This window comes from Puma concolor, chromosome E3 (assembly GCF_028749965.1).
Source record: "Puma concolor isolate L17-30 chromosome E3, mPumCon1.1.hap2, whole genome shotgun sequence".
In the NCBI taxonomy this organism is placed as follows: domain Eukaryota; kingdom Metazoa; phylum Chordata; class Mammalia; order Carnivora; family Felidae; genus Puma; species Puma concolor.
In genome coordinates, this window is record NC_141682.1 from 9090842 (window position 1) to 9115221 (window position 24380).

General features: G+C 48.9%; 1 protein-coding gene and 1 pseudogene across 9 annotated transcripts in view; one reads left to right on the forward strand and one right to left on the reverse strand.

Annotated features, from left to right (window-relative positions):
* The window catches only part of CUX1 (cut like homeobox 1), a 369562-nt gene that overhangs the window by 211397 nt on the left and 133785 nt on the right, over positions 1 to 24380 (forward strand). For all 9 annotated transcript variants that reach the window (XM_086691941.1, XM_086691948.1, XM_086691943.1 and 6 more), the window contains exons 5-8: positions 6411 to 6548; positions 10849 to 10972; positions 14680 to 14756; positions 16180 to 16246. In XM_086691941.1, coding sequence (XP_086548067.1) covers positions 6411 to 6548; positions 10849 to 10972; positions 14680 to 14756; positions 16180 to 16246 — 406 coding nt within the window. The remainder of the gene's footprint in view (positions 1 to 6410; positions 6549 to 10848; positions 10973 to 14679; positions 14757 to 16179; positions 16247 to 24380) is intronic.
* Positions 314 to 407, reverse strand: LOC112860176 (U6 spliceosomal RNA; annotated as a pseudogene).

Sequence of the window (24380 nt, forward strand, 5' to 3'; positions counted from 1 at the left end):
TTACGTGTTTTTGTTATATTTTTCTACTTTCATTTGATTATTTTTATGATCTTATTTTATCTCCTCAATTGTCTTATTAGCTATAACTCTTTGTCTTATTTTCTTAGTGATTACTTAGGCTTTACAGTCAGCATCTTTAATTTATTACACTGTACCTTCAAATAATATTATACTATTTTACATACAGTGTAAGAATCTTCTGGTACACTTATTTTCTCCCTCCAGTCCTTTGTGTATCACTATTCATTTTACTTCTGCATTGGTTATAACCCTACAATACGGTGTTACTATTTTTTCTTTTTTTTCACGTTAAAAAAATATGGAACATTCATGAATTTGTGGGTCATCCTTGCATGGAGGCCATGCGATCTTCTCTGTATCATTCCATGTGCTGCCAAACCGAGCGCTACTGTTTTTGCTTTTAAATAGTCTTTTCAGGAAATTAAAAATGAAAAAAGTAGTATTTTATTTTCACCTACATAATTATAATTTCTGGTGTTGTTTATTCCTTTGTGCACATCCAGGTTTCCATCTGGCACCATTTTCTTTCATTTTTCTTATAGTATAGGCACACTGACAGTGAATTCTGCCACCTTTTGTTCATTTAAAATAGTGGGGGGAGGGAAAAACCTCTACCTTACATTTCTGAAAGGTATTTTTGTTGGGTATAAAACTGTATGTTGGCAACTTTGGGTTTTGTTTTTTTTCTCTCAGGACTGACCCACTTTATTTTTGACAGGACATCTCCAGTTAGTTGTATCTTTCTTCCCCTGTATAGAATGAGTCTTCTTTTCTCTGGCTTTTAAGATTGCCTTTTTATTCTTCTTTCCAGCAGTTTGATCATGTTTATTGGTGTTCTGTGTTTATCATGTTTGTAGTTTGTTGAGTTTCTTGGAGTTTTAGCTTTATAACTTTTACCAGATTTGGAAAATTTCACCACTATTTCTTCAAATACACCTGCTGCTCCTCTCTAGGACAGGTATGTTAGATTACCTGATACCATTCCACAGGTTGCTGAGGTTTTAGTAACTTTTTTTTCATGTTTCTGTTCAGACAGTTTCTATGATCTTGTCTTTGAATTTACTAATCTTTTTTTCTTTTGCAGTGTCTAATCCAGTGTTAAGCCAAGTCTAGGGAATTTTTTCATTTCTGATGTTGTATTTCAAGCTCTAGAATTCCATTCTCTTCTTTGTCTCTTCCATTTCTCTCCTTAGTGTGTTCTTATTTTTCTTTAAATCCTCAAGCAGACTTATAATAGCTGTTTTAGTTTTTGTCAACAAATCCCATTATCTCTTGTCATTTCTGGTTCTGTTTTTATTAGCTGATCTCTCCCCTCCCCCATATTATCCTGCCTCTTTGCGTTTTTTGCAGAAATTTTTAGTGGTTGAGACATTTTTGTAAAGGATGTTGTCTTTGCCCACAAGTTTATTTTTTTTTAATGTATATTTACTTTTGAGAGAGGGAGGGACAGAGCACGAGCAGGGGAGGGGCAGAGAGAGACAGAGACACAGAATCCGAAACAGGATCCAGGCTCTGAGCTGTCAGCACAGAGCCTGACGCAGGGCTCGAACCCACGAGTTGTGAGATCGTGACCTGAGCCGAAGTCAGATGCTTAACCAACTGAGCCACCCAGGCACCCCTGAATAAGTTTAGACAATGATGAGAGTGTTTCCAAATATCTGCTACTAAAATGCTGTCACTATAGCATGAGTATCTTTCAAGAAGTGGTTTTTTTGCCACTAAGTGTTAAACCATCACATCCACTTCAAAGACATAGTTTATGTGTTTGTTTTTTCAGAAATGCCTCTCAGGCAGCAATTACTGATAGCCATTTGCCATCAGCGATCAGGGCAGCTAATTTGGAACTCTTGAATTTTCAAAAGAAAATTGTATAACTCATCTTTAAGCGTAAAACTCTTAAATACTTCACCACTAAACCGACAAAACTTTTCTTGGTTCAACGTCCTGCAGTTTTCTTCTCATGCCCCAGTGGCTCACCTCGGAAGAAGCCTCTTCTCTGGTGGGTTTTCCCATCGGGAGTAGGGTTGAATACAGACTTGGTTCAGACATTGTATTTTTAAGAGACCAATGTGCTACCTACTGCACCTCACCAGGAGGGCACTTCAAACATGGTGTTTTCAGCTCCGGAATTCAATTTGATTCTTCTTTATATCTTTTATTTCTCTCCTTAACTTTGTTCATATCCTTGAGCACAGGCCTCACTGACGACGTGTCCCTAGTTACTCTCTCCCCTTCATTGCAGCCTTACCGGCTTCCCTCTGTGCCTTGAATATGCCACATTCATACTCACCTCTGGGCCTTTGCACTGCCCTTCCTTCTGCCAAGAAGCTTCAGAGTTTCTCCCCTTTGCCACACAGATCTTAATCTCCACGTCACCTCTTCCAAGAGGCCCTCCCTGTCCGTCTGTCTCCAGGACCCATTCCCCGTTCCCACACCTCGTTTCCTCTCTTACTCCTGCTTGGCAGTACTTGAAAGTATTCTGTTTTGTTTAGTTTTGCTTTTTTTGTCGGTTTCCTACACTTCAGTAGAATGTCAAGCCTTGGGAGCAAGGATTTTTGTCTTTTTGCCACCGTGATTCCCCCCTCCCACCCCCGCCAGCACCTAGAACATTCCTGACGTCATCGAATGTACGTGGGTGCCTGCATTCGGACTGAAGTGTTCCTTTGGCCGTGCCTGGCACTTCTCTGCTCCTTGATCATCCCTTTGCTGCATCTTCCACAGGGACTAATCGCACCACGGTCTCCATGGGTCGAAATTCTGTCTCCTCTTTAAAAAAAAAAAAATACAAAAAAAGTTTACCTTTGCCAGTTTCTCCATCTGGGAGTGGTCTTCCCCTCATCTGATCTTCCGGGTGGCCCTCCTTGCTTTCCCTTTGTCATTTGTGAACTTGGTTTCTCTCTACTGTGAGGCATGGTCCCAGCTGAATCAGCTGAATGCCCTGTCCAGTGCCTCACCTGGGCCGGGCCTGGCGCAGACAGATGAGTAGGAAATACTTGTTAAATTAGTACTCGACGAGACAGTGTAATTTAGGTGACTGGTGGTTCGGGAAGCAGAAATCTTAACTAGAATTGTGCGTGCCTGTTTGCCCAGGTGGCGTCTCTCCTCCCCCTGTCCCCGGGTGGGATGCCGGCGCCCCCTTTCCCCTCTGACTGTGATGCTGGAATTAATGAGGTCCTGTTACAAGTACTTGGGAGAAGGTGCTGAATAAATACAGGTGATGGTATTGTTGTTGTTTGTTGTAGTTACGTTCTGAGTCCGGGGCTGCGTGATGAGCTATGCAATGCCTCCAAGAGTGCTTTAGGAATTAACTGTTGGGTGGCTGTAAAACACTTGGCAAGTTTGTCACGTTGGGTGGATGGAACTGACGGTAAAGCGTGTTGAGTTGGAGGAGGCCCGGCAGCCGGGTTGCAGGATTTGCTGTGTTCCTGTTCCTCGCTTGGGTGTGTTCTCTGGCCTCCCCCAGACAATTCCCTAATTGAGCTGCTGAGGTTGGAGGCTTGTGACGTTCAGAATGAGACCCAACAATGCTTGTGTGGGGTTTAATGGCACCGGGAGTCATTAACAAGACAAAAAGCCATGATTTCCCCTAGATTAACATGCAGGTTGGGGTTTGGCATGTCGGGATTCATTGTTTTGGTCTCCAGCCCAAACATGCTAGAGTCATTATATTGTCATGTGGTAATTAGCTGTTCCTTTAATACAAGTAATAAAAATTAAGCCTAAGAGGTACTTTAGCAACGCCTTTTACATAATCCAAAACAATATTCAAATGCTGTAGGCATATAGCCATCCAGCTGTACTGTAGTAAAGTTTGAAGCTTAATGCACGGGGATGTTGGAACATTCGGTTCATTCTTTATTCTGTGACCAGTTTTGCTACTTAGGCATTAACCTTTAATAGTGTTAAATTAAATATACATGCCTAATGAATAATTATGAGATTGCCAGAATTTTCATTTACAATAGAAGGCTTTGAAAATTCGTCTAAAGGTCTAGTTACCATTCACTCGATAACGTGCATGTTATTTTTATATGTCACTGAGTTCCTCGCTCAATCGAACGAGAGAAGCGATTTTCTATTCGAAGCAGACACAGTGGGTCTTGGCCTTTTAAAAGGAATGGGCTAGAAAAGTTGTCGACAGAAATTTTAGGGAAGGAAAGGGCAGTATACTAGCTTGGCTCTTCAAAAATATAATTTGTGCTGGCTGTTGTGCCACAAAGCCTACGTGCGCGAACGTTAATAGAATGTTATCCAAGTGCAACAGTGCTCCTTCTTCTCAATCCTTCTCTGACCTCGGGGTCAAGTTCACATTGTAGTTGTATACGAAGGTGGCTGTGGGCAGACTGTTTGTTTTCTGCAGGCCAGTGGCCCAGTGTGAGGCCATAGGAAGAAGGGTAAAAAAGGTAGAGGTTGGGGGAGTGTGGGGCGCATAGGAGCGTACCCTGGAAAGATCTTGAAATGAACAAACACAACCAAAAAACTGCACCTGGAATGTTCTGAGGAATTCAGTCTCTAGTGCTATTGCTACCCCTACTTCGAAGGAACCATTTTCCCCAAAATAGCTTTGAAACCTAATTTAATGTAAATATTTTAATGCTGATTAAAATAAGAATGAAAAGCCACAAATGAGAAAGTGGTGTAGTCATAAACTGTATATACACACAGAATAAATGCCCAGTGGCCAGGGGCGTCACGTGATGGACAGTGTTATGTTAAGCCCCACGCGCAGGCCCACTGTTGTGCTGGACAGATCCCAGAGCCTGCCTTTTGTAAACTCTGCAAAGGCGTTGGCATCTCACGGAGTTCCTGGCTCCCGGCGGACTGGCCGACTGAGGCACGGGAGATCTACCCTCGCTTCCAGGAACTGAGGGTGGTCTGAAAAATTAATGACTCTGGTATTTGAAAATTAAGTGAGCTCTTGAATATACACCCTTGCGGATCCACTGGGCTCGGTGTTTAGCATTCCTCAACCAGAGACTAAATCTTCGCAGCCACCTCACAAGTGATGCTGGCGTCCATTCCAGAAATATCTTCAATAATCTCTTCTAAGCCCAGTGGACTTAGAGACTTCTCTCTGACGGGGCTGAGAACGCTGGGGCAGAGTGTTCCGCTGGTGCCCAGCAGGTGCCCAGACGTGCCTTTTAGGCAGAAGGAGAAACAAAAGATCCGATCGACGCCAGAAGAACATTTAACGCCTCTCCATCTCGGGCTGAATTAATGATAAAGTCAAAGACCAGGAGTCCGTATTTTCAATTCCGTGTGTCTGCAATCTCTAATTTTAGGTTAAAATCCAGTTTTTTGTAAGTAAATCTGATGGCAGGTTGTATGTTGAATTGGCCACGGGACCTCACCTAGCCAGCCCGGGTGCTTGTCTCGTCCCTTCCCTACTATAATCAGGAGTGCGGTGCTCCCTCCCCCTTCCCCCTGCTGGCTGGCCCGCTGGCCTGGGCAGGCTCACACTGGGCCAGGTCACCAGCTGTGTCTCGGGAAAAGCAGAAGCCAGATCACCACGTGCTGAGCCCTGACTCCCCCTCGGAGCACCCTTCCTTGGTAAAGGAGGACGGCAATGGGGAGCCATAATGCCCTATATAGGGTGGCCTCGTAGGAAGCCCTCGTTGATGTCCTCCGCTCCACCAGGGAACCTTCCTCACTGGGAGGATGGTCACGTGGAGTTAACAGACTGGGTTCGAGTTCTTTCTGTCCGCTCACTAGCCGGGAACCCTCGGGCAAGTCCCTGCGCTTACCGGCGCTTTGGCCCGCACATCCTCTTCCCGTGATTGCTGTGAGGCTCGAGTGAGATAATGTCCATCAGGGTATCTCGTGACGGCAAGACGCTCTCGGAGTATCAGGTGTTTTTTCCAGCTTCGTAAGAATTATGGGAAACTTGAGGCTTACGGGACCTCCGCACACACTGTCCATCCTGCAGGCGCGGCTCTCGGTACGGGGTTGACTTCCCGGGGCTCCTCCACTTGCCGTCACCACATGCATCCCCTTCCTGTCCGTCAGATCAAGGACCGAGAAGTCCTTCTGGTGTCATACCATGCCAGAGCAGTGGGCAAATCCCAGCCGTTCCCAGGCCGAGTCCATACGCTGCGGCCCCGGGGGGTGGCTCTGCGCACATGTCCTTGGTAGGCCGCAGAGGAGCGACCCCAACCAGCCAGCCGTGCAGCCCGGGGCTCCGCTGGGGGCTTGGGGGCGGACAGGGGGTGTTGAGGCCACAGGTGCCCTGGCCTCTGGCAAGCGGTGGCAGCCCGTGGGGAGCCGGCGGGGGGGGGGGGGGGGCGACTCCCTGGGCACCCCGGTTGGCCTGCCCCGAGCCTCCGTGTGACCGTGAAAGTGGCTCGTCTTGTGTCCAGAGTGGGGGTGACGTGCGTTTTCCCCTCCCGCAGATCCCGTGCCGGCTCTGGACCTCGGGCAGCAACTCCAGCTCAAAGTGCAGCGTCTGCACGACATTGAAACAGAGAACCAGAAGCTGCGGGAAACTCTGGAAGAGTACAACAAGGAATTCGCTGAAGTGAAAAACCAAGGTTGGTGGGAGATGCACTGTGCGCTCCGCTCTGTCTTTTCTTTCTTTTTTCCCTGCTGCTAATTGCCTTCCCCACCCTGTTGTGACTAGCGGAGCTCGAACCGGGCTACACAACGCGGAAGGCCGGGTGGGGCCCCCATCGGCCTCATTGAAGAGAGAGAATGGTGACGCTTAGCTGTTGGGAGGTGGAACTTTTCCTCAGCGCCATAGCTACATATGATTTTCTGGCCCTGTGACAGGACCGGCCGGGATTCTTTAACATTCTTTCTGGATCATCCTGCCATAGGATCCGCCTTTCAAAAGGCCTGCAGGCGACACCTGCCAGAGAGCCAGCCTGTGATCAAAGGGCCCCGTCCAGGAAGTCAGTTAGCGATGGCTGCCGGGACACGAGGGCTTCAGACGCATCCTTCAAGCCCACGTGCCTAAGCCCCACCGTCCCCTTGTCGGCGGCGCCTGTTTGTTACAAGTTTAATGAAAGGGAACAACCCCGTGGCGTGGCCGCCCGGCCGTCAGCCCCGGCAGAGAGGGCAGAGGTTGCCCGGCTTTTCCTGTCAGGGAAGGACAGAGTCCCCCCTGCACCTAAAATCCAGCTGTGTTCAGCTCCTTCTCGAAAATCACAAATCACAGCTCCTTCTCGAAGCAGATGCGGGAGGAGCTGGGTGCGGGAGGCTGACTGCTTGGGCGACTTGGAGGGCTTCCCCTTAGCGGGTCTAAGACGCCCCGAGGGCTGGACACGGGATTACTTGTTGAAGGGCCTTGAAGTGTCCTTTAGCTCTGAGACCACGAGACAGGCTTCGAGGTGCAGTCCCGAGGATGCCCCCCTTCCCCCGTGGTGGGGGCACGGAACCAGCCGAGGCCCCGCCTCCATCCGGCTCCACAGGGAGCAGTGAGCCTTTGGGGCGCGTCCACACAGCTTCGTCCCGCTTCAGAGGGAGGTGTTGGACTGAGTGGGCTGGGATCCAGGTGCGAGAAGGTGCTGCCTCCCCCGCCCCGCCCCGCCCCCACACGCAGGTGAGAGAGAAGCTGTAAATGCATACATCCGGGTATGGGTGCCACACTGTCCCAAGAGGAGGTGCTTCCTTTTTCCCTCCCGTGACCCCTGACATCTCATTTTAACAGGCCCGCCCTGTGTGTTTTCTGTAGTTCGATTTCGTTTCATTGGAGGACGTGCGGGGGGGCCCGGGGCTCTGCATGGCCCCCTTCCCCCACCACACAGCTCTGTCAGCACCCCAGTGGCCAGTTGCCCAGCGAGGAACTGTAACTGAGTGTGGGGTGTCCTCCTCCCCAGAGGCCTCATCTGATGGGCCTTTTTCTTTTTTAAATTTTTTTTAATGTTTATTTTTGAGAGAGAGACAGAGACAGAGTAAGAGCAGGGGAGGGGCAGAGCGAGAGGGAGACACAGAATCCGAACCCGGTTCCAGGCTCCGAGCTGTCAGCACAGAGCCCCACACGGGGCTCGAACTCAACGAACTGTGAGCTCATGACCTGAGCCGAAGTTGGACGCTTAACTGACTGAGCCACCCAGGCACCCCTCTGATGGGTTTTTTTTTTATATTATTTAAAAAAAAAAAAATTTTTTTTTTTTTTTTTAGGATTTATTTATCTTTGAGAGACTTTGAGAGAGATGGAGAGACAGAGCGTGAGCATGGGGGCAGAGAGAGAGGGAGACACAGAATTCAAAACTGGTTCCAGGCTCCGAGCTGTCAGCACAGAGCCCGATGCGGGGCTCGAACTCATGAACTGCGAGATCATGACCAGAGCCGAAGTTGGGTGCTTAACCAACTGAACCACCCAGGTGCCCCTGATGGGCTTTTTTAAATGAAATAACTTAAGACAAAGACTCCAGAGGCAAACAGACCTGGTTTGAGAGGCTTCGATGCCACTGTGTACCTCTGAGACCTTGAGCAAGTGATCACGTGATCTCACCTCTTGAAAATCCTCCTTTTGCACACTGACCTCTTAGGATTGGGGTAGGCTTACATGGGGTGCTGGGGAGGCGTTTAGCACTTTTCCCAACACTCAGCAAATATTAATGACTCTTAGGCACCGTTGTTTTTTTCTAGAAATTCCCACTCCCCCCGCTTCTTTATTTATTGATATCTTTACCGATTTTCCCAACATCCAAAAAAATGTCAACTTCCTCTCTTTACTTCCCAGTACACAGGGATTTTGATTTGGAAAGGTGGGGTGTACATCATTTGTTTTTATCATCGCCACCGTGGTGTAGACTGAGAAAGTTGCGGGAAAGGCATCTCTCTCTCTCGTGCTGGAACTCTCCCCGCCATTTAAAGATGAGTCCGTTGGCGCCCAGGCGCAACTGATTAGAGCAGAGCGCTGGGATCCTCTCTCTGCCAGGCTGTTCTTCCTCCTCCTGGGCTCACACGTGCAGGATCCTGCTGGGACACACCCAGCGGGCCGTCCTGGACCCAGAGGGGCCCCAGGGGCTCCAGGACAAGCTGGCCCCTGGCTTAGCGTCGGTCGGCCAGCGAGCAGCCCACCCCTGGTGGGGATGGCAAAGAGACCTCCTCAGACAGAGTGGGAGCCTCCAGCTAGTGCCGCAGACTCCTCTGGAAGGAGCATAGCTGTGTCACACTGAGAAACCGCATTGGACGGAGCCCGGAGGTCCGCAGGCTGTGTAGATCTTTCCAACCAATTGTGAAAGGCAGATGTGCTAGACGTTCCCACGGCCACAGAGATCATTGACGTAAAAGAACACACATGTGTTTGCAGAGTTGACCTGTCGCAGTGTCCGCTTGGGAAGTGTCCATTCCTGCCCGACTTTGGCCCTGTCACTGTGGGTCGACAGTGATGTGTATGTATCACTAGCCATTAGGGTCTCAGAGTGTTTCTTTCAGGCCCCGAACAGCCAGCCCCAAAGGCAGAAAGCCCCCCTCTTTTTCTTTCAGATGCCCTGACGGGGTCACTGGTTTTAATTTCCTCTCTCTCCCTCTAAGGAGAACCCTTTGGGTTCCACTTAATGAAAAGGGCCAATTGCTTCTCTTAACAAAAGAGCCGTTCGCTCTTACCCACTAAGCCACACGGGTGCTGACCGCCCAGCGGTGTGCACCTGCCTCAGCCGGCCCGTCCGTGCAGCGCAGGGAGTAAGCGTGGGTGTGGGCTACAACCTGAACGGCCAGGGGCCCCTGTCACTTGGGCAAAGACCTGGCAGCCAGCGCTGCGGCCTGGGCCCCGAGCCTCGTTGTCACAAGCCCTACCTGGGCCTCTCCGGTCAGCCTGCCTGGCCTCCTCCGTTCGTTTGTGCCTCAGCCCTTCCTCGGCCTGGCCTTCTACGCGATGATCTATGCACGGCAGGCATGGTTGCCCAGGAGCTCGCCTCTCCTTGGAGCTGGGACCACAGTGCCCTGCCCGGGACCGTCTGGCACAGAGGGTGATATGCGGGTACCTGTGGGAGGGAGCAGGTGCAGCGAGCCAGCCAGGGGTCTGAGGCAGGACCCCGCCCTGTCCGTCACATCTGCCCCGGCGTTTCCATTTTGGGTAGTGAAAGCGAGGGCTGTAAACATGCACTCGGGGGGGGGGGGGGGCAGGGGGAGGGCTGGACTTTCCAGGGACGGCCCTGCCCCCGGAGGGCCCTTGTGTCCCCAGCACTGAGCACCGCAGGGCTCCTCCGTCGTCCGGCACTGCCACCCGTGCGCCTGGCACTCGCTCTCCCTCAGATGTGGCTCCCCCGGGCCCTGTGCCACCTGCCCTGCACACACAGCCCCCACCCGCCAGACTCCGGCCTGGGGGAGGGTGCCCTTGGCACCCAGGCTGCAGCTGCACCCTTCTAGCAGAGATCTGCCCCGCACCCACCTGGCACGTAGTGTTCCATCCCTGCTGAGCCCACGGCCGGGGAGGTCTGTGGACCCGCCTGACTTTGGCTAAAACCGCTTCCTCCAAAACGCACGCACGATCATGAACTGTTTTCTTTAGAGAAAGACTTCAACCACACAAAAACATTATTAATCTTCTCTCGGTAGAGGACTAATTTAAAGCTCATCAATAAGATGATATTCTATGTTACCATCGATCCCCCCCCCCTTTTTTTTTAAAGTTGTATTGGAGAAACGATAGCTCTTCTTCTGAGCAAAATCCATTGATCCTCCCAGCCTAAATGTTTAAAGTTCAATTTAACATTTAGGGAGTAAAAGGTCTCCGGAGGGACTCGTAACCATTGATTTTGTGTCAGGGTTGAGGAGCCAAAGTTTAAAACACAGCGATCCTAGTAGGTTACAAAAGCCCCGTGTGTGTCACCTCATGGAATTGTGCTCCTGTGTCACCGTCGTTTTTTCCCCTTTCTGCAGAGGTTACGATAAAAGCACTTAAAGAAAAAATCCGAGAATATGAACAGACTCTGAAGAACCAAGCGGAGACTATAGCTCTCGAAAAGGAACAAAAGTTACAAAATGATTTTGCAGAAAAGGAGAGGTGAGTGTCTATCAGCATCTGCCCGCACTTGACGTTTTTTTTACCTCCCAAGTTCACAATGCAAGAAGTATCTGTTGTTTTTTTTTTTTTTTAAGTTTGTTTGTTTATTTTGAGAGAAAGAATGAGGGGAGGCACAGAGAGAGAGGGAGAGAGAGAGTCCCAGGCAGGCTCCACGCTGTCAGCACAGAGCCCGACGTGCGGCTCGAACTCACGAACCGTGAGATCATGACCTGAGCCGAAATCAAAAGTCAGACGCTCGACTGACAGAGCCACCCAGGCGCCCCCACTTTTCGAGAAGTATTGAAGATGGGCCTGTGAGACCAGCGCAGTTCTGTGGGGCTCTCAGCAGAATTTTGTTTGAAGGATAAAGGCGTCCCTTACTCTCTGATCTGTCAGATTACCTTGAGTGACAGTCGTTGGTCTTTCCCAACAGGTGGATGGTGTCAGGTAGTTAAGGGGCCACGGTATGTCCGTTGGGGTCACCTGGGGCCGGGGATTGAGCAGAAAGTGAGATGACAGGGAATGACGGTTCACCCTCTGTGGGAAGCCCTTGGATGCAGGCTCAACGCCTGACACCTTCTGAAAAGAATTTGGATATTTGACATCACCCACAAATCTTGGGGTTTTGTTTGTTTGGTTGGTTGCTTGCTTTTTTTTTTTTTTTTTTTTTTTTGCCTCCTTTTCTTTACCTCACAGTGCTTCATATGTCGAGCAGCTGATATCAGTAAAATATGTTAGTGCACCATCCATCTGCTGTGGGCGTTGGATTTCTGGTGGCCTGCCTCGCCTGGAGCTTTTCCACAAACGGGGGAGTTTAATATTGTTAGGACAGTTTAATGCAGGTTAGATTTCTTGTAAAAACTGATGAAAACTAACAAGACCCAATTCACTCACCCAGTGCCTACTCATTGTGTGCCACGCCCTCCCGGTGTCTCACTGAGTGCCCAGAACATTCCTCAAGAGGGGACGGTCTCATTTTCCAGATCGAGAAACCGGGCTTCAGATTAGGGATCTGCCCACGCTGTCCCAGCTAGTCACCCAGAGGTGGGACCAGAGCCCAACCCCCTGCTCCAGCCCTGGCCTCCCTTTATGCTCCTGTGTCGCCTCCCAAAGTCCTGGCTGCGGGACCAAGGCCAGTCCCTCGGGGCCTGGGAGAGCAGGGCCAGGTGCAGCCCCCCCAGGAAAGAAGGGAGCCAGGTAGAGAGTCCAGGTTCTGAAAGGTGAGCAGACTTTTTTTTTTTTTTTTTTAGGGTTGCTTATTTATTTTGAGAGAGAGAGCACGAGTGGGGAAGGGGCAGAGAGAGAGAATCCCAAGCAGGCTCCACGCTGTCAGCGCAGAGCTCAACACAGGGGCAGGTGCAGGGCTCAAACTCACCATGAGATCATGAAGACTCAGATGCTTAACCCACTGACGCACCCAGGCGCCCCAAGATGAGCAGATTCTTGACCCAGCCTAAATGTGCTTCCCAGGAGAGCACTTTATGGCCACAGCAGTTTCTTACCGTGTTACTGATACTGGGGTGTGGGGGCGGGGTGCGAGCAATCAAAATGCCCTCTGCCAAAGAGACATGGGGGGTAAAGATGGGCCACCCCCAACTGGAACAGTATGCAGCCCTTGCAATAATAGTCATGCAGAATTTGCATTAAGACCAGAAACACAAACGCATCCAGCAAGATATGGAGTGAAAAATGCGTGATACAGAATCACATGCAGTGTGATTACAGCTGCACAGAGCAAAGTTAGAAAATTGTGGAAGTAAATTCATCTGGGAATTTGATATTATTAAGTTGACTTTTCAAACTAGGTGAAAGGATGAGTTATATTTAAAGTTGGAAGCGACGGGCTGACCACTCAGGGTGGAGGATGAAAACAGATTTTTTTTCCATCTCATTCTTTACAACCAAGGAATTGAAATGGCTCTCGGGTTTAAACATCAATCATTAAATCATGGACATACTGGAAGAAAACTTAGGCAGTATTTTGTTTTTAGTAACTTTGGAGTAGGTATTTCTAATTGAAAACCGAATTTTTAAAAAAATAAATAATAATAAACATTTTTTTCTTTTTTTTAATGTTTATTTACTTTTGAGAGAGAGAGAAAGCGCACGAGCAGGGGAGGGGTAGAGAGAGGGGAGACACAGAATCGGAAGCAGGCTCCAGGCTCTGAGCTGTCAGCACAGAGCCCGACGCGGGGCTCGAACCCACGAACCGTGAGATCATGACCTGAGCTGAAGTCAGACACTGAACCCACTGAACCACCCAGGCTCCCCTCACAATAAACATCTTAAAAGCATCAAAAAACTGGGAAGAAAAGAAATAAAAATAAAAAAAAAAACTGGAAAGAAATTTTTGCACCACATAAGAGCTCTTAGAAATTAATACGGAAAATTGAGCGCTACAAAGTGGACCAAGGAGATGTACAGATAGTTCATACAAAGAGAAATGCTCAGCTTTACTCAGCAGGAAAATTAGGCTTAATTTTATCCAGTGTTGGCACAGGAAAACAAACATGTATTGTTAGCAAGAGTTTAAGTTAGTGAGGTTTTTTGGGAGGGGAAGTTTCTCAACATCAGAACAACAACAACACATTGCATCTTACTCTGTGACCATATACATCCTCTGTTAGCATTTCATCCGACAGATTCCGTCTCAGAATTACACGGCAATATCTACATAATGATCACTGCAGAACTGTTTAGTAGAAAGAGGCGATAAACAAGCTAAGTGTCCACAGAGGCTGGTTACGTTAATTATTTAATAAGAATGAGGAAGAATGTTTCCAGAGTGTGGAAATGAGGAGAAGAGCAAGAATGCCCAGTGTGCTGTGATCCCTTTTGTGTTCAAAGGGGCGGGGAGTGTATGTTACGCTCTCGTATATTACATCGGAGTGTCTATATTTGTGCATGTGTTTTGTTTTTGTTTGTTTTTTTTAACTTGGAGCCTCTATTAGTTTTATCATTAGAATATGCAAAAAACACGAGCAGGCTTTTTCCATAGGTGATGGAGATGCGGGTGATTTTTTTTTTTTTTTTTTATGCTGTAATTTCTACTTTTCTATATTCCCAGGTTCGTTAGTATGAGCGCATGTGTTCTATTCATATGATGTAAAAATAATAAACTTATTTTTAGACATCCTCTGCAGATGAGGAGCAAGGAATGCTATTTATTGACCAGGGAATTCATTTGGAGATCAGGGGAAATGTAAATCTGGGGATGTTGGGTTCAGACATTGAGAACCACCCATTAGGTATTACGGTCACATCTGCATTCCATTATAACAGACATGGAACAGCTGTCACATCTATTAGCACATCCTTTATCCCAACAAATTCCTTCATTGTGTCAGCAAAATGTAAATGTATCATTCTTCTTGGGTAACTTCAGAAAACAATGAGTTCGTGATGATGGTTGGGTTTTTTTGTTTGTTTGTTTTGTTTTTTTTTTAATATCTGGCATTTGAAGAACAAGTCACATTTAAGATAACCGGCTGCGTCAGTTAGCACACGTCAGGATGCACCCTGCACATTCGGTCCTACGTGGGTGCAGAGTCGGGGCGCCAAAGATCAGGGAGCGGGCGCGCGCCCACCGTCAGCGGCCACCGATTGTGTGCCTCTCGCCAGCTGCCGGTCACCGAGCTGCAGAGCACACGAGACCTTCACGTTGGGAAACGAGATGACCAGCTTGGCTTTGTTCTCTTCCTTTCCAGAAAGCTGCAGGAGACACAGATGTCCACCACCTCAAAGCTGGAGGAAGCGGAGCACAAAGTCCAGACTCTGCAGACAGGTGTGCTGTCCGTCATCCTAATAAAGTCCGTCCAGGGCAGGCCGAAGTTAGGGGGCACTCCGGGCCGTCTCCCGGTTGCCCCAAAGCAGTGACTCCTCGGAGCCCCCAGCGCCTCCGCCTTCCCTTCGTTAGCCGCCCACCCCGAGTTGTTGGTGTCGGAAGCGGGAGGATCTGAATTCCATTTTCATCCTTCCACAAGCCATCCTTTCTTTCCTGCGCCTTTTCCAACAAACACATCTAAATCACCAAACTGTCAGGGACTGACATTTCATTTGGAACAATAATAGGAAAGAAAAAAAAAAAAAAACCAACCACTTATTTCCACCCTGAGCGAAATTAAGAACACTCATGGCAGACCTTTCAAATTTAAGACACCAAAAAAAGGGTGTGCTAACAGTTTTTATCGTTTCTTTACACTTCTTTTTTCTTCTCTGTCTTTCTTTTTCCTTTTTTTTTTTTTTCTGAAAGGGAAACCGCACGATATAATGAATTGAAACGTGGGGGCAAAAATATTGGACGACCTCAGAATCCAAGTGAAAACCACCCGACCGAGTGCTGTGCTGTGTAGTCACAGCACATTTACAGACACGTGAATAATACCCCCCCCCCCCCAATCTAGAGACCTCCTAAACACCAGTAACACATCAAGAAAAAGAGATAAACAGTCCAATAGAAGCAGGGGCTAGAGACGCAAATAGGCGGTTTGCGGAAAAAATGCACGTGGCCAGTACACATATGAAAAAAAAAAAAAAAAGTTAACCATTCTTCCCAGGCAGGGAGATGCTCATTAAATCAGGGAAAGATCGTTTTGCCCGTCAGACTGTCAAAAGAATTTTTTTTTAATTGATACTATCCGGTGTTGGTGAGCGTAGAGGCACCATTGCTACACTCGCGGTATTGATGGGAATGTAAATTGCCTCTGGGGGGGGAGCCAGCTGGGTGGGAGTGGCCTGTTTTGGAGTATCTAAGTATCCTTACCCCAGAACCTTCGCTTCTGCGGGTCCTGAGGTGCCGGGCATTTGGCAAGCTCTGTACGAAAGCTAATTGTTACTGCCTATGTCCTGACCTGGAGAGTTTTTCATGCCTTTCTGCTAAAGGAAAAGAACAAGTCTCAGAATGTATTTGTAGCCTCCTATTTATGCAGAGGTGAAAATATGTACACATGCGGTTATGTATGGAAATATTTTTTTAAGCAATAAAATACACATAAAGGCAGGAAATCTGCACACCGAGCCAGTAACCGGCCTTCTCTCCCAGGAGGTGTGTGGATGAAATGGAAAAGAATGGGTTTTTGGAACTTCTGTGCATTTGCATTATCTTCGACTCCTCAGATGAGAATATATTGCTTGTATATTTTCGCTTTTTTAATTTAATTCGGACAACTGGCATCTCACATTACGGCTTTGTGTCCTCTGCCTTTCAGCCCTGGAAAAAACCCGAACAGAATTATTTGACCTGAAAACCAAATACGATGAAGAAATTACTGCCAAGTAAGTCTCTGCCTGACTTCCTCTGTCTGCATGCTTTCGGTCAGGTGTCACCTGTATTTTGCTAATCCATAGAAAATTCCCCCGGCTCTGCCCTCCTGTCTGTCAGCTTTTGCCAAACGGTACGGGATTCAGGAGGTGCTTGGCCTCAGAGCCGCCGTGAGGAACACAGCAGCACCCCCATGAGCTCCTGGCGTCAGTTTACTCCCCACGATGTGACCGTAATCTCTGGTGCTCTCAGAACGCTGAAACTTTTGTCTTTAATTAATGTGAAGCCTCCTCAACATGTGCCTTTTTCTAAGAAAACTTGGGGAAAAGGCAACTTACAGAAGATGTGATACAGGAGACGTTTTGTGGAGCTTGGTCTGTGCAAATCACGTCACCTTTCCCCGTGTCTGGGTCCTTGGCTCCCACACGGATGTATTTATTCAACTCCTACCTTAGGACACCGGGCATCTCTGTGCACACGTCGGGAATGTATACACGTAGACACGTCTGTGTATACGCCGGGAATGCGTGCATTTGGGCAGGTATGTCACAGGTGGCTGTGGTGGAAGGCAGTGTGTGATCTGCCACAGGGACACCTGTTCCAGCCCGCTCTCCCTGCAGAACACCAGAAAAGAAGGAATAGTATTGACATAAGTCAAGAGAGGTGGAGAAGCAACAGAGGTTGTCCCTAGCCACGCTCTCCTCTGCCGAAGTCCAGACAGGCGGCACCAAGCAAGGCGTTGGTTCGCCTTCTCCTGTCCTGGGAGGGTCCCCCTGTCCCCCTTAGAGACCCATGTCCTCCTGCTGTGCTCCCACAGCGGGCCTTCTGGGTAGCGGGCAGGGGCTCTGAATAGTGCACCCCCTCCGAGGCTCCTGTTTTGCATAGGGCGTCCCTCTGTCCCATCACACTCGCCCTTGGCCTTCAAGGTTGCTGCTGGGCCTGCTGCTCACGGGGCCTCTCTCGGTGGGCTCTCTGCCTTTGCTCTGTGTGAGTTAGTAGCTCCAGACTGTGAGCGCCCACCTACCCAGGCCTGGTGCTCAAAACCAACTTTGATCGTGAGCCCAGAATTCCCGCACAAAGACTAAATACCTTCCTCAGTCTCGGCGACTCGGCCTGTTGGCATATCTAATCCCCGTGGGCATTCCCTCTCCTGTCAGTGTGCTAAAGTGTGGCTTCAGGTGAGGTAGAACGAGCTGGCTCTAAGGGGTGGGATAGCTGGTTGAGATTTCACTTTGAGACCCGGAGGCTCTCGTATTAACTTCTCCAACCTGGGCGTCGCTGTCGACGGGATGTGGCAAACGTGCAGAGCTGTCTCCCCTTCACCCCCCTGGACGTAAGCTCCGCAGAAGCCGTTTCAGCTGCTTTCACCCTGATGTTCCCTGGTATCCGCGTCCGGCTTCCCTACTCTGCCAGTCCACCATCTTTGTTTTTCTATCCTTTCTGTCTGGACCTTATCTACTAAGTAGAATAGTGGTTGTTTTTCTCAGTAAATTCCAGTTTTGTAAGTTACAATATTTTCATCTGATACAGAGGTCAATCGGTATCTGTTCCATCTGATACAGTCCTCAGTTTATAGCATTTCCTTTCTAAAATAGTTCCTTCTGGTCCTCTGGCCCATGCCTTCTTATTAACATCAGTTTACTCACTGACAAAATTCATAGTGACTTCGGTGGTGATCTATTTATTTCACTAGTTTTCAATATTTTATTTTTAGCAAACCACACCTCTTTCTGGAAGACATAGATACATCTTGTGTTTCTATAATTAACCAAAGTTTGCATTACTACGCATGTAAAAGCACGTACAACCAGTCTCTGAGCGCCTCTAAGCTAGCGTTTTTGAAACTGGGTGTCACAGTGGTGAAATCCATTTAGTGAGTGGCGACCAGCCAGTTGGGCAGTAAAATTCAATAGAAAACAAAATAACAGAATAGAGTCGAAAATATCATGGCTCATGGCACATAGGAAAGTCGGGTATTGTTTTGTGACCCTTTTGGGTTAATCGTGTGTCTAACTGTAAAAATGTAAACGTACAGTTACTGGGCCACAGTGTAGAATGTAGTTCTTCCAGTGGATCTCAATCAGAATTTTCTTTTGAAAGCCACTGCTCTGAGAGTGTTACAAAAGCTTGACTTTCAGAAGCCGATGTCTCCTACCGTGTCCTCGCGGGGCACGCTGGGGAGATGCTGTTAGTCACGAACGTCCACCTACTTAGGGGAGAGAAACGGCCTGGTGACACATAGCATCTACCGAAACTGTTCAGAAATGACAGCAGATAATGCCACTTGTCACATGATTGCTAAGTACTGGCCCCTGGTTTACATTCATAATTTTTTACTGGGCTTCTAAAGGCCACGTAGAAAACGTGTGTCCATTTAATCGGTTTGTTTTCGGGGTTGAGGAAGCGACGCAGCAGAGAACAGCCATGTAGGAAGGACTTAAATGTCCACTGCTCACAGGTTTCCATTTCTTTGGTTGAGAATATGGCGGCTCGGGGGGCAACTGGGAGACAGGCCAGAGAGGCAGTGTCTCTCATTGTCTGTCCCCACCCTGTCTGACCTTGCTAGAGGCCGGGCTGACGCTGGGGAAGGACTCGCTTCTCTCACCCAGAACCGCCAGTTATCGAAGGACAGGGCCCTGCTCTCAGGGGAATCGGCTCCCTAGAACAGGGTCAGAGGTACCTCTTAAGATGACGAGGACGATTTTCAGTCTAAAGTGTTTTTCTAGTTACTGTTCACAGGTGCATTGACTCCTGGGCTTTTCCTAAGCAGCCCGCTCTGTCATTTTATAGGTAAGAACATTAAGTCTTGGGTCCCCTGAATCAGCAAGGTCACTGGGGGGAGCCTCAGAGGCCCTAGACCTCTCCTAGGCTCCAACCCTACTGGCATCTGACGAGAAACGGTGTGGTTGTAACTGGTGTGGGCTCAGTGAAAAACGTCTCTAGGCTCTTTCTCTTTGTATCCCCATGTCTTAAGGCCAAAAAGGTGTTTTCCCCATATAAATGAAAATCTATGCGTTACTTGCTCATTTTCACCAAACTACAGGAAGCGGAACGTAGAATCAAAAAGTATGAGAGTTGCTTATTCTATCGTGTAAAAATGCTTTGCTTTGGGACTATGGCTATTGTTAAAAACTGCTTATGGGGCCGTGGGCACTCTTGGGGTGCGTCCCCTCCCGGGATCCGAGCAGGAAATTATCACCTTCTCCGGTGATGAGAAGGGAGCCAGAGGTGTGGCATATACGGCTGTGCGTGGAGAGAAAAAGCCTCTCATGATGGGCACGACTCAGAATAGATCCACTCGTTGGTGCCGCAGACATTCCTGGAGGCCTCTTCTGTGCTTGGCACTTAGCTGGGCTCTGGAAGCCCTGAGAAAGAAGGCTCAGCAGGGTGGGGGTGGGGAGCCATTGCAATCCGGTGTGATCACTGCTGTGACAGGCCCTGTGCTGTCAGGGTGTCCACGGAAACCAGACGGTGCACTCAGCCCGGGGCAGGGAGCAGGGAAACCACAGAGGCAATGCGGCAGCATTGAGAGGACCCCTGACCTCACCCTCCCCGCTTCCTGGTGCCAGGACTCTCATGGCCAGACTCCGCAGAGGCCAGTGGGAAGTCCACCCAGCTCGAACAAAAGGAAAGGGTAATCAGGGAAGCCTTCCTGAAGGGGGTGACGTGTGGTTTGAGGTTGAAAGATGAGTTCCAGCCAGGGGCTGCTGGAGGCAAAGGGAATGAAAACACAGGGCAGCCACGCTGACCTGGGGAGCCAGCCAGAAGTGCCGGACATGGGGACGGGGCGAGGTGGGCGCAGTGTGTGTGGGGCCGGGGGAGGGGCAGGGGGTGGACTCAGGCCCCCACAGGGCTCGGTCGTTTCCCAAGTCAGAAATGGACTAGCTGTTGACAAAAAGGCAGCCTAGGGCCAAACACTGACTGTACATGGTTCCCAGAGTAAGTAATCCGCAAAAAATGTGGAGAATGGACTGAGTTAATAATCACTACTTTCTTGTAGCTTTCAGGGGGGTGCTTCAGTCTTGGAGATCCCATGTAGATGGAAGCTTCCCCCTCCGCGTCCCTCCCCTCTTCTGTTTTCTGGGAAACGTTTGTCCCGCCCTCACGCCCACCCTCCATGTATCTCATAAGACTTCATGTCTTTTCATCAATACCTATGAATATAAGCCCTCCAGGGGCAAGTCTTTTCACAAATGGCCTTAAAATGTCCCACAACAATTTATTTTCTCTCTGTGACAGTAGGGATCCTTAAATACTTGTTACAGAAAATGCAGGAAGTGGGTGGGGGCTTTGGAGAAGGCTGACCCGGAGCAGGTCGCGGGGTCCACGACTCTCCATGTGTCCTTGGGGGAGCTTGCTGCCCACAACTCCCGCTGCCCTCACCCTGCAATGGGCGGGCACAGTGGCGGTCAAGAGACCGGCTGGCTGTGCAGGGTAACGGGAAGGTGCGCAGGCAGCCCCCAGCGCGGTGACAGCCCGCCCTGGCCATCAGCCACTCTATTGTCCCCAAAAAGAACCTATGCCCAGCAAGCTCACAGTAGGGCTTGCTGTGCGTTTCTGAAATTAGCCGTCCTCAGGGAAGGTTGACGTTAATGGCCCCAAATCCCAATGGGATTTGAAGAGCCCACGTTGCCTCTGCATTTCCGTCACCGGGGGATGTCACCGGGGTGACCCTCCCTCACCCCCGTTTTGGAAAGAAGCCTGCAGGTCGAAGGCACCAGGGCTGTTCCGAGAGAGCCTGGTTCATTGTGTGCGGTCACCGCCCTGCGTCAGCTGGGACAGCGCAGGCTGACTTTGTCAGGGACAGCAGCAGTAAAGTTTTCCATGTGTAGGCTTGAAGCAAAATGTAATTAGCCTTTATGTGCAGAACAAGGACCCATTGATGAATACAGCTGGTCTTTGTTTTGTCCCGTCATTGAGAGTGGGAGGTAAAAGTGTTCTTCTTCATGTTTATTAATGCGAGGTTCCTTAGACAAATGGCAAGCACAGTTTAGTATTTGTCGGAACACAGGGGGGTTTGCCAAAACAGTTGTGTAAGAGGATTGCAGGGTTGCAGATTATAACCGTTTCTGGGTTAAATAAATGAATTATTTCTCTGCTTTTTTTTTTTTTTTTTTTTTTTTTTTTAGTTAAAAAGATCCCTCCTTTCTCAGAGGTGCAGCTCAGCTCATCCCACTTGTGTTAGCAAATGGAGATGTAGCACCCTGACCGGCTTTGCCTCGGAGATTGCAGCCAAGCACAGCGTGTGGACTTTAGACAGTTCCCAGGATGGCCGTGGGGGCGGGCGGGCGGGCTTCGTTTCGGCGCGTGGCATCTGGCCCCAGAGAGAAGCCTGCCTCGCTTCTGGCTCGCCTGCTGCAGCTATTCACCTGGGTTGGTGGCTGGGCTGGCACCTCACACCGCAGGAGGGGGTTACCGTCCCAGACTAGCGTCCTGGGCACCAGTGCAGGAATTCCCTTTTTTTTCTTCCTCTTCTTTTCTCAAGTGCAAGTCCACGGCCACCTACCTCTTTGGTCTGTCCCCCGAATGCCGGTTGCAAAAGTAGCTTCGGTGCTAACACATACAGACGGCTTGTTCCATCCCCTTCAGCTTGGGGTCTGTGACTCTGAGCCTCCGATAAAAGAAAATACCTGATTACACTGAAATGCTCTATTTTTTTTTTTTTTTTTAACAGCTAATGTTAGTCTTAGGAGAATTTGAACCTACCAAACCCTCTCCTGCCAGAAAAAATGCACATTTCTTAAGGTTACTCGTGTTCTATTCCTTTCCTATGTGCTTCTTTAAAAGAACTACATTGGGGGCGCCTGGGTGGCGCAGTCGGTTAAGCGTCCGACTTCAGCCAGGTCACGATCTCGCGGTCCGTGAGTTCGAGCCCCGCGTCAGGCTCTGGGCTGATGGCTCAGAGCCTGGAGCCTGTTTCCGATTCTGTGTCTCCCTCTCTCTCTGCCCCTCCCCCGTTCATGCTCTGTCTCTCTCTGTCCCAAAAATAAATAAAAACGTTGAAAAAAAAAATTAAAAAAAAAATAAAAGAACTACATTGTATATACACATACTTACCTCGTATATTACAAAAGAGACATTTATGGGGAACTTCACTTGGGTTGATTGGAGAGTATTTTCTTTATCGCATGTCTGTAACCAGTGCTTTCTCACAAAACACAGTGTGCTCTGAGAAAGGAAACCTTCCCAAGTGAGCCTGGCTTAGGGCTTTATGGAATTGTTGAGGGGAGCCCGTACCCCACATCGTAGAGGTAGGGAATGCCCAGCAGCGGGGCACAGAGGCCCCGAGAGGCAATTTGACCGAGGGGCGGCTCCAGACACGACGCCCAGGTAGGAAGTGCAGATGGTGTGCCAGTGAGTGGCCGTGGTGTAGGTACCTTCCCTGCACACGGATCGCCCTGGACTCTTTCGCGGTGGTTTTTGCGCACACTCAGAATCCAGGGCAGTTGACACACTGCCATGGTGGCCCACAAAGTCCCGTTCTGGTGCTGCCTTCTTAAGAGAGCGCCAGGTGAGAGGTTTCCAGGAGAGTTTCAAGCCTCCTCTCCCCACAAGCCCCACCCTATTGGCCCTTCCAGACTGGTCGCTCTCATATTTATTTTTTTACATTGCCACATGAAAAACTTAGAAACCTGGGCCAGGTAGAGCCCAACCGACAAAGCCTGAGAACCACACTAGTATTTTGATGGTCCTGTAGGACACATCTTCGTCCCCCAGTTGCATTTGCAAATACCAACTTTAGTGTCTGAACGGAGTCTCTCTGCTGTACCTTTAAGAAGGGAACATTTTCTATTTCCTGTCTTTTTGATGAGTCATCAATTTCCAGTAGAGTTGCTGTAATTATCCTGGTTAGATTAATTTCCCTAAAAATAGGCAGCTTCTTTCATGGTTTCGTGGGGATGGGCTTGAATAAAGAACCCTCCTGTCCCTTCAACCTTAGAGGCAACCAAATCACAATTGCAGGGAACAGCTGAGGACTTTGTTTTTTTTTTTCTGTAGCTTATCTCCCAAAGAGTATAACTGTGCATTTTGTAGAATTGCTGGGATTTTCCATCCCTGTACAAGTATTTCACTTCACACCTAAAATCCGATGCCTGGGTGAGCCCTGAAAGGCTTTCCTTGGCTTCTGCAGCAACAGCAGCATCTCTTAAGCAGGACAGCCCAGATCTGGAGATTTCCCAGCCCAGGGCGCTGCGCGGGAAGGAGGGGGTGGCTTCGTGTTTTCAAATTCATGTAGAATTTCCTCTGAGTGCCAAGGATTCTTCACCTGTTCCGTGGACTCCAGATGCAGCTGGAAATTACGTGGCAGCAGTGAGAACCAGCAATCTCTATGCCTCCCGCCTTCAGCTAATCTTCCTAAAGGCCTGTGTTAAAATGTCAGGCGTTGTGTCACCTACCAGAACGGCAGAGTGAAGGGGGCGGGCGGTTCCAGATGGGATCCGCACATGGGCTCACACGCTGTGCTCTGTACGCTAAAACACGCATATATATATGGTACAGAGGGCGATCCCGTATGTGGTGTGTGTATATAACATGTTTATGGATGGAGAGATAGTGATCATATTCATACAGCATCCTTGGAGACGGTGTTGTAGGGAAAAAGCATTATTCCTCGATTGTCATCTGGGTTTGGCGGGCATTCATAAAAATTTTGTGCATTTAAAAAAAATTTTTTTTAATGTTTATTTATTTTTGAGAAACAGACAGTGCGAGTAGAGAAGGGCAGAGAGAGAGGGAGAGAGGGAGACACAGAATCCGAAACAGGCTGCAGGCTCTGAGCCGTCAGCACAGGGCCTGATGCAGGGCTCGAACCCATGAACTGTGAGATCATGACCTGAGCTGAAGTTGGAAGCTCAACCGACTGAGCCACCCAGGCTCAAAATGTTGTGTTTTTAGAGACCCTTGAAGTTTTCCTGATTCTCTATAAAGGTAAATCTTGAGGAGCTCACAGTTTGAAACTCAAGGAAACAGGTTTGGGGACCGTTGGAGAAAATCATCAATTTGTGGCCATCAAGGTGTATCTAATGACCTGTAAGAACACCTGTAAGTTGACAAACAAATGTCAACTGAACTGCCTCCGAAGAGGGACCTCATCTTCTTTCTTTTTTTCATTTGTGAGAGTGGGGGAGGGGCAGAGGGAGAGGGAGA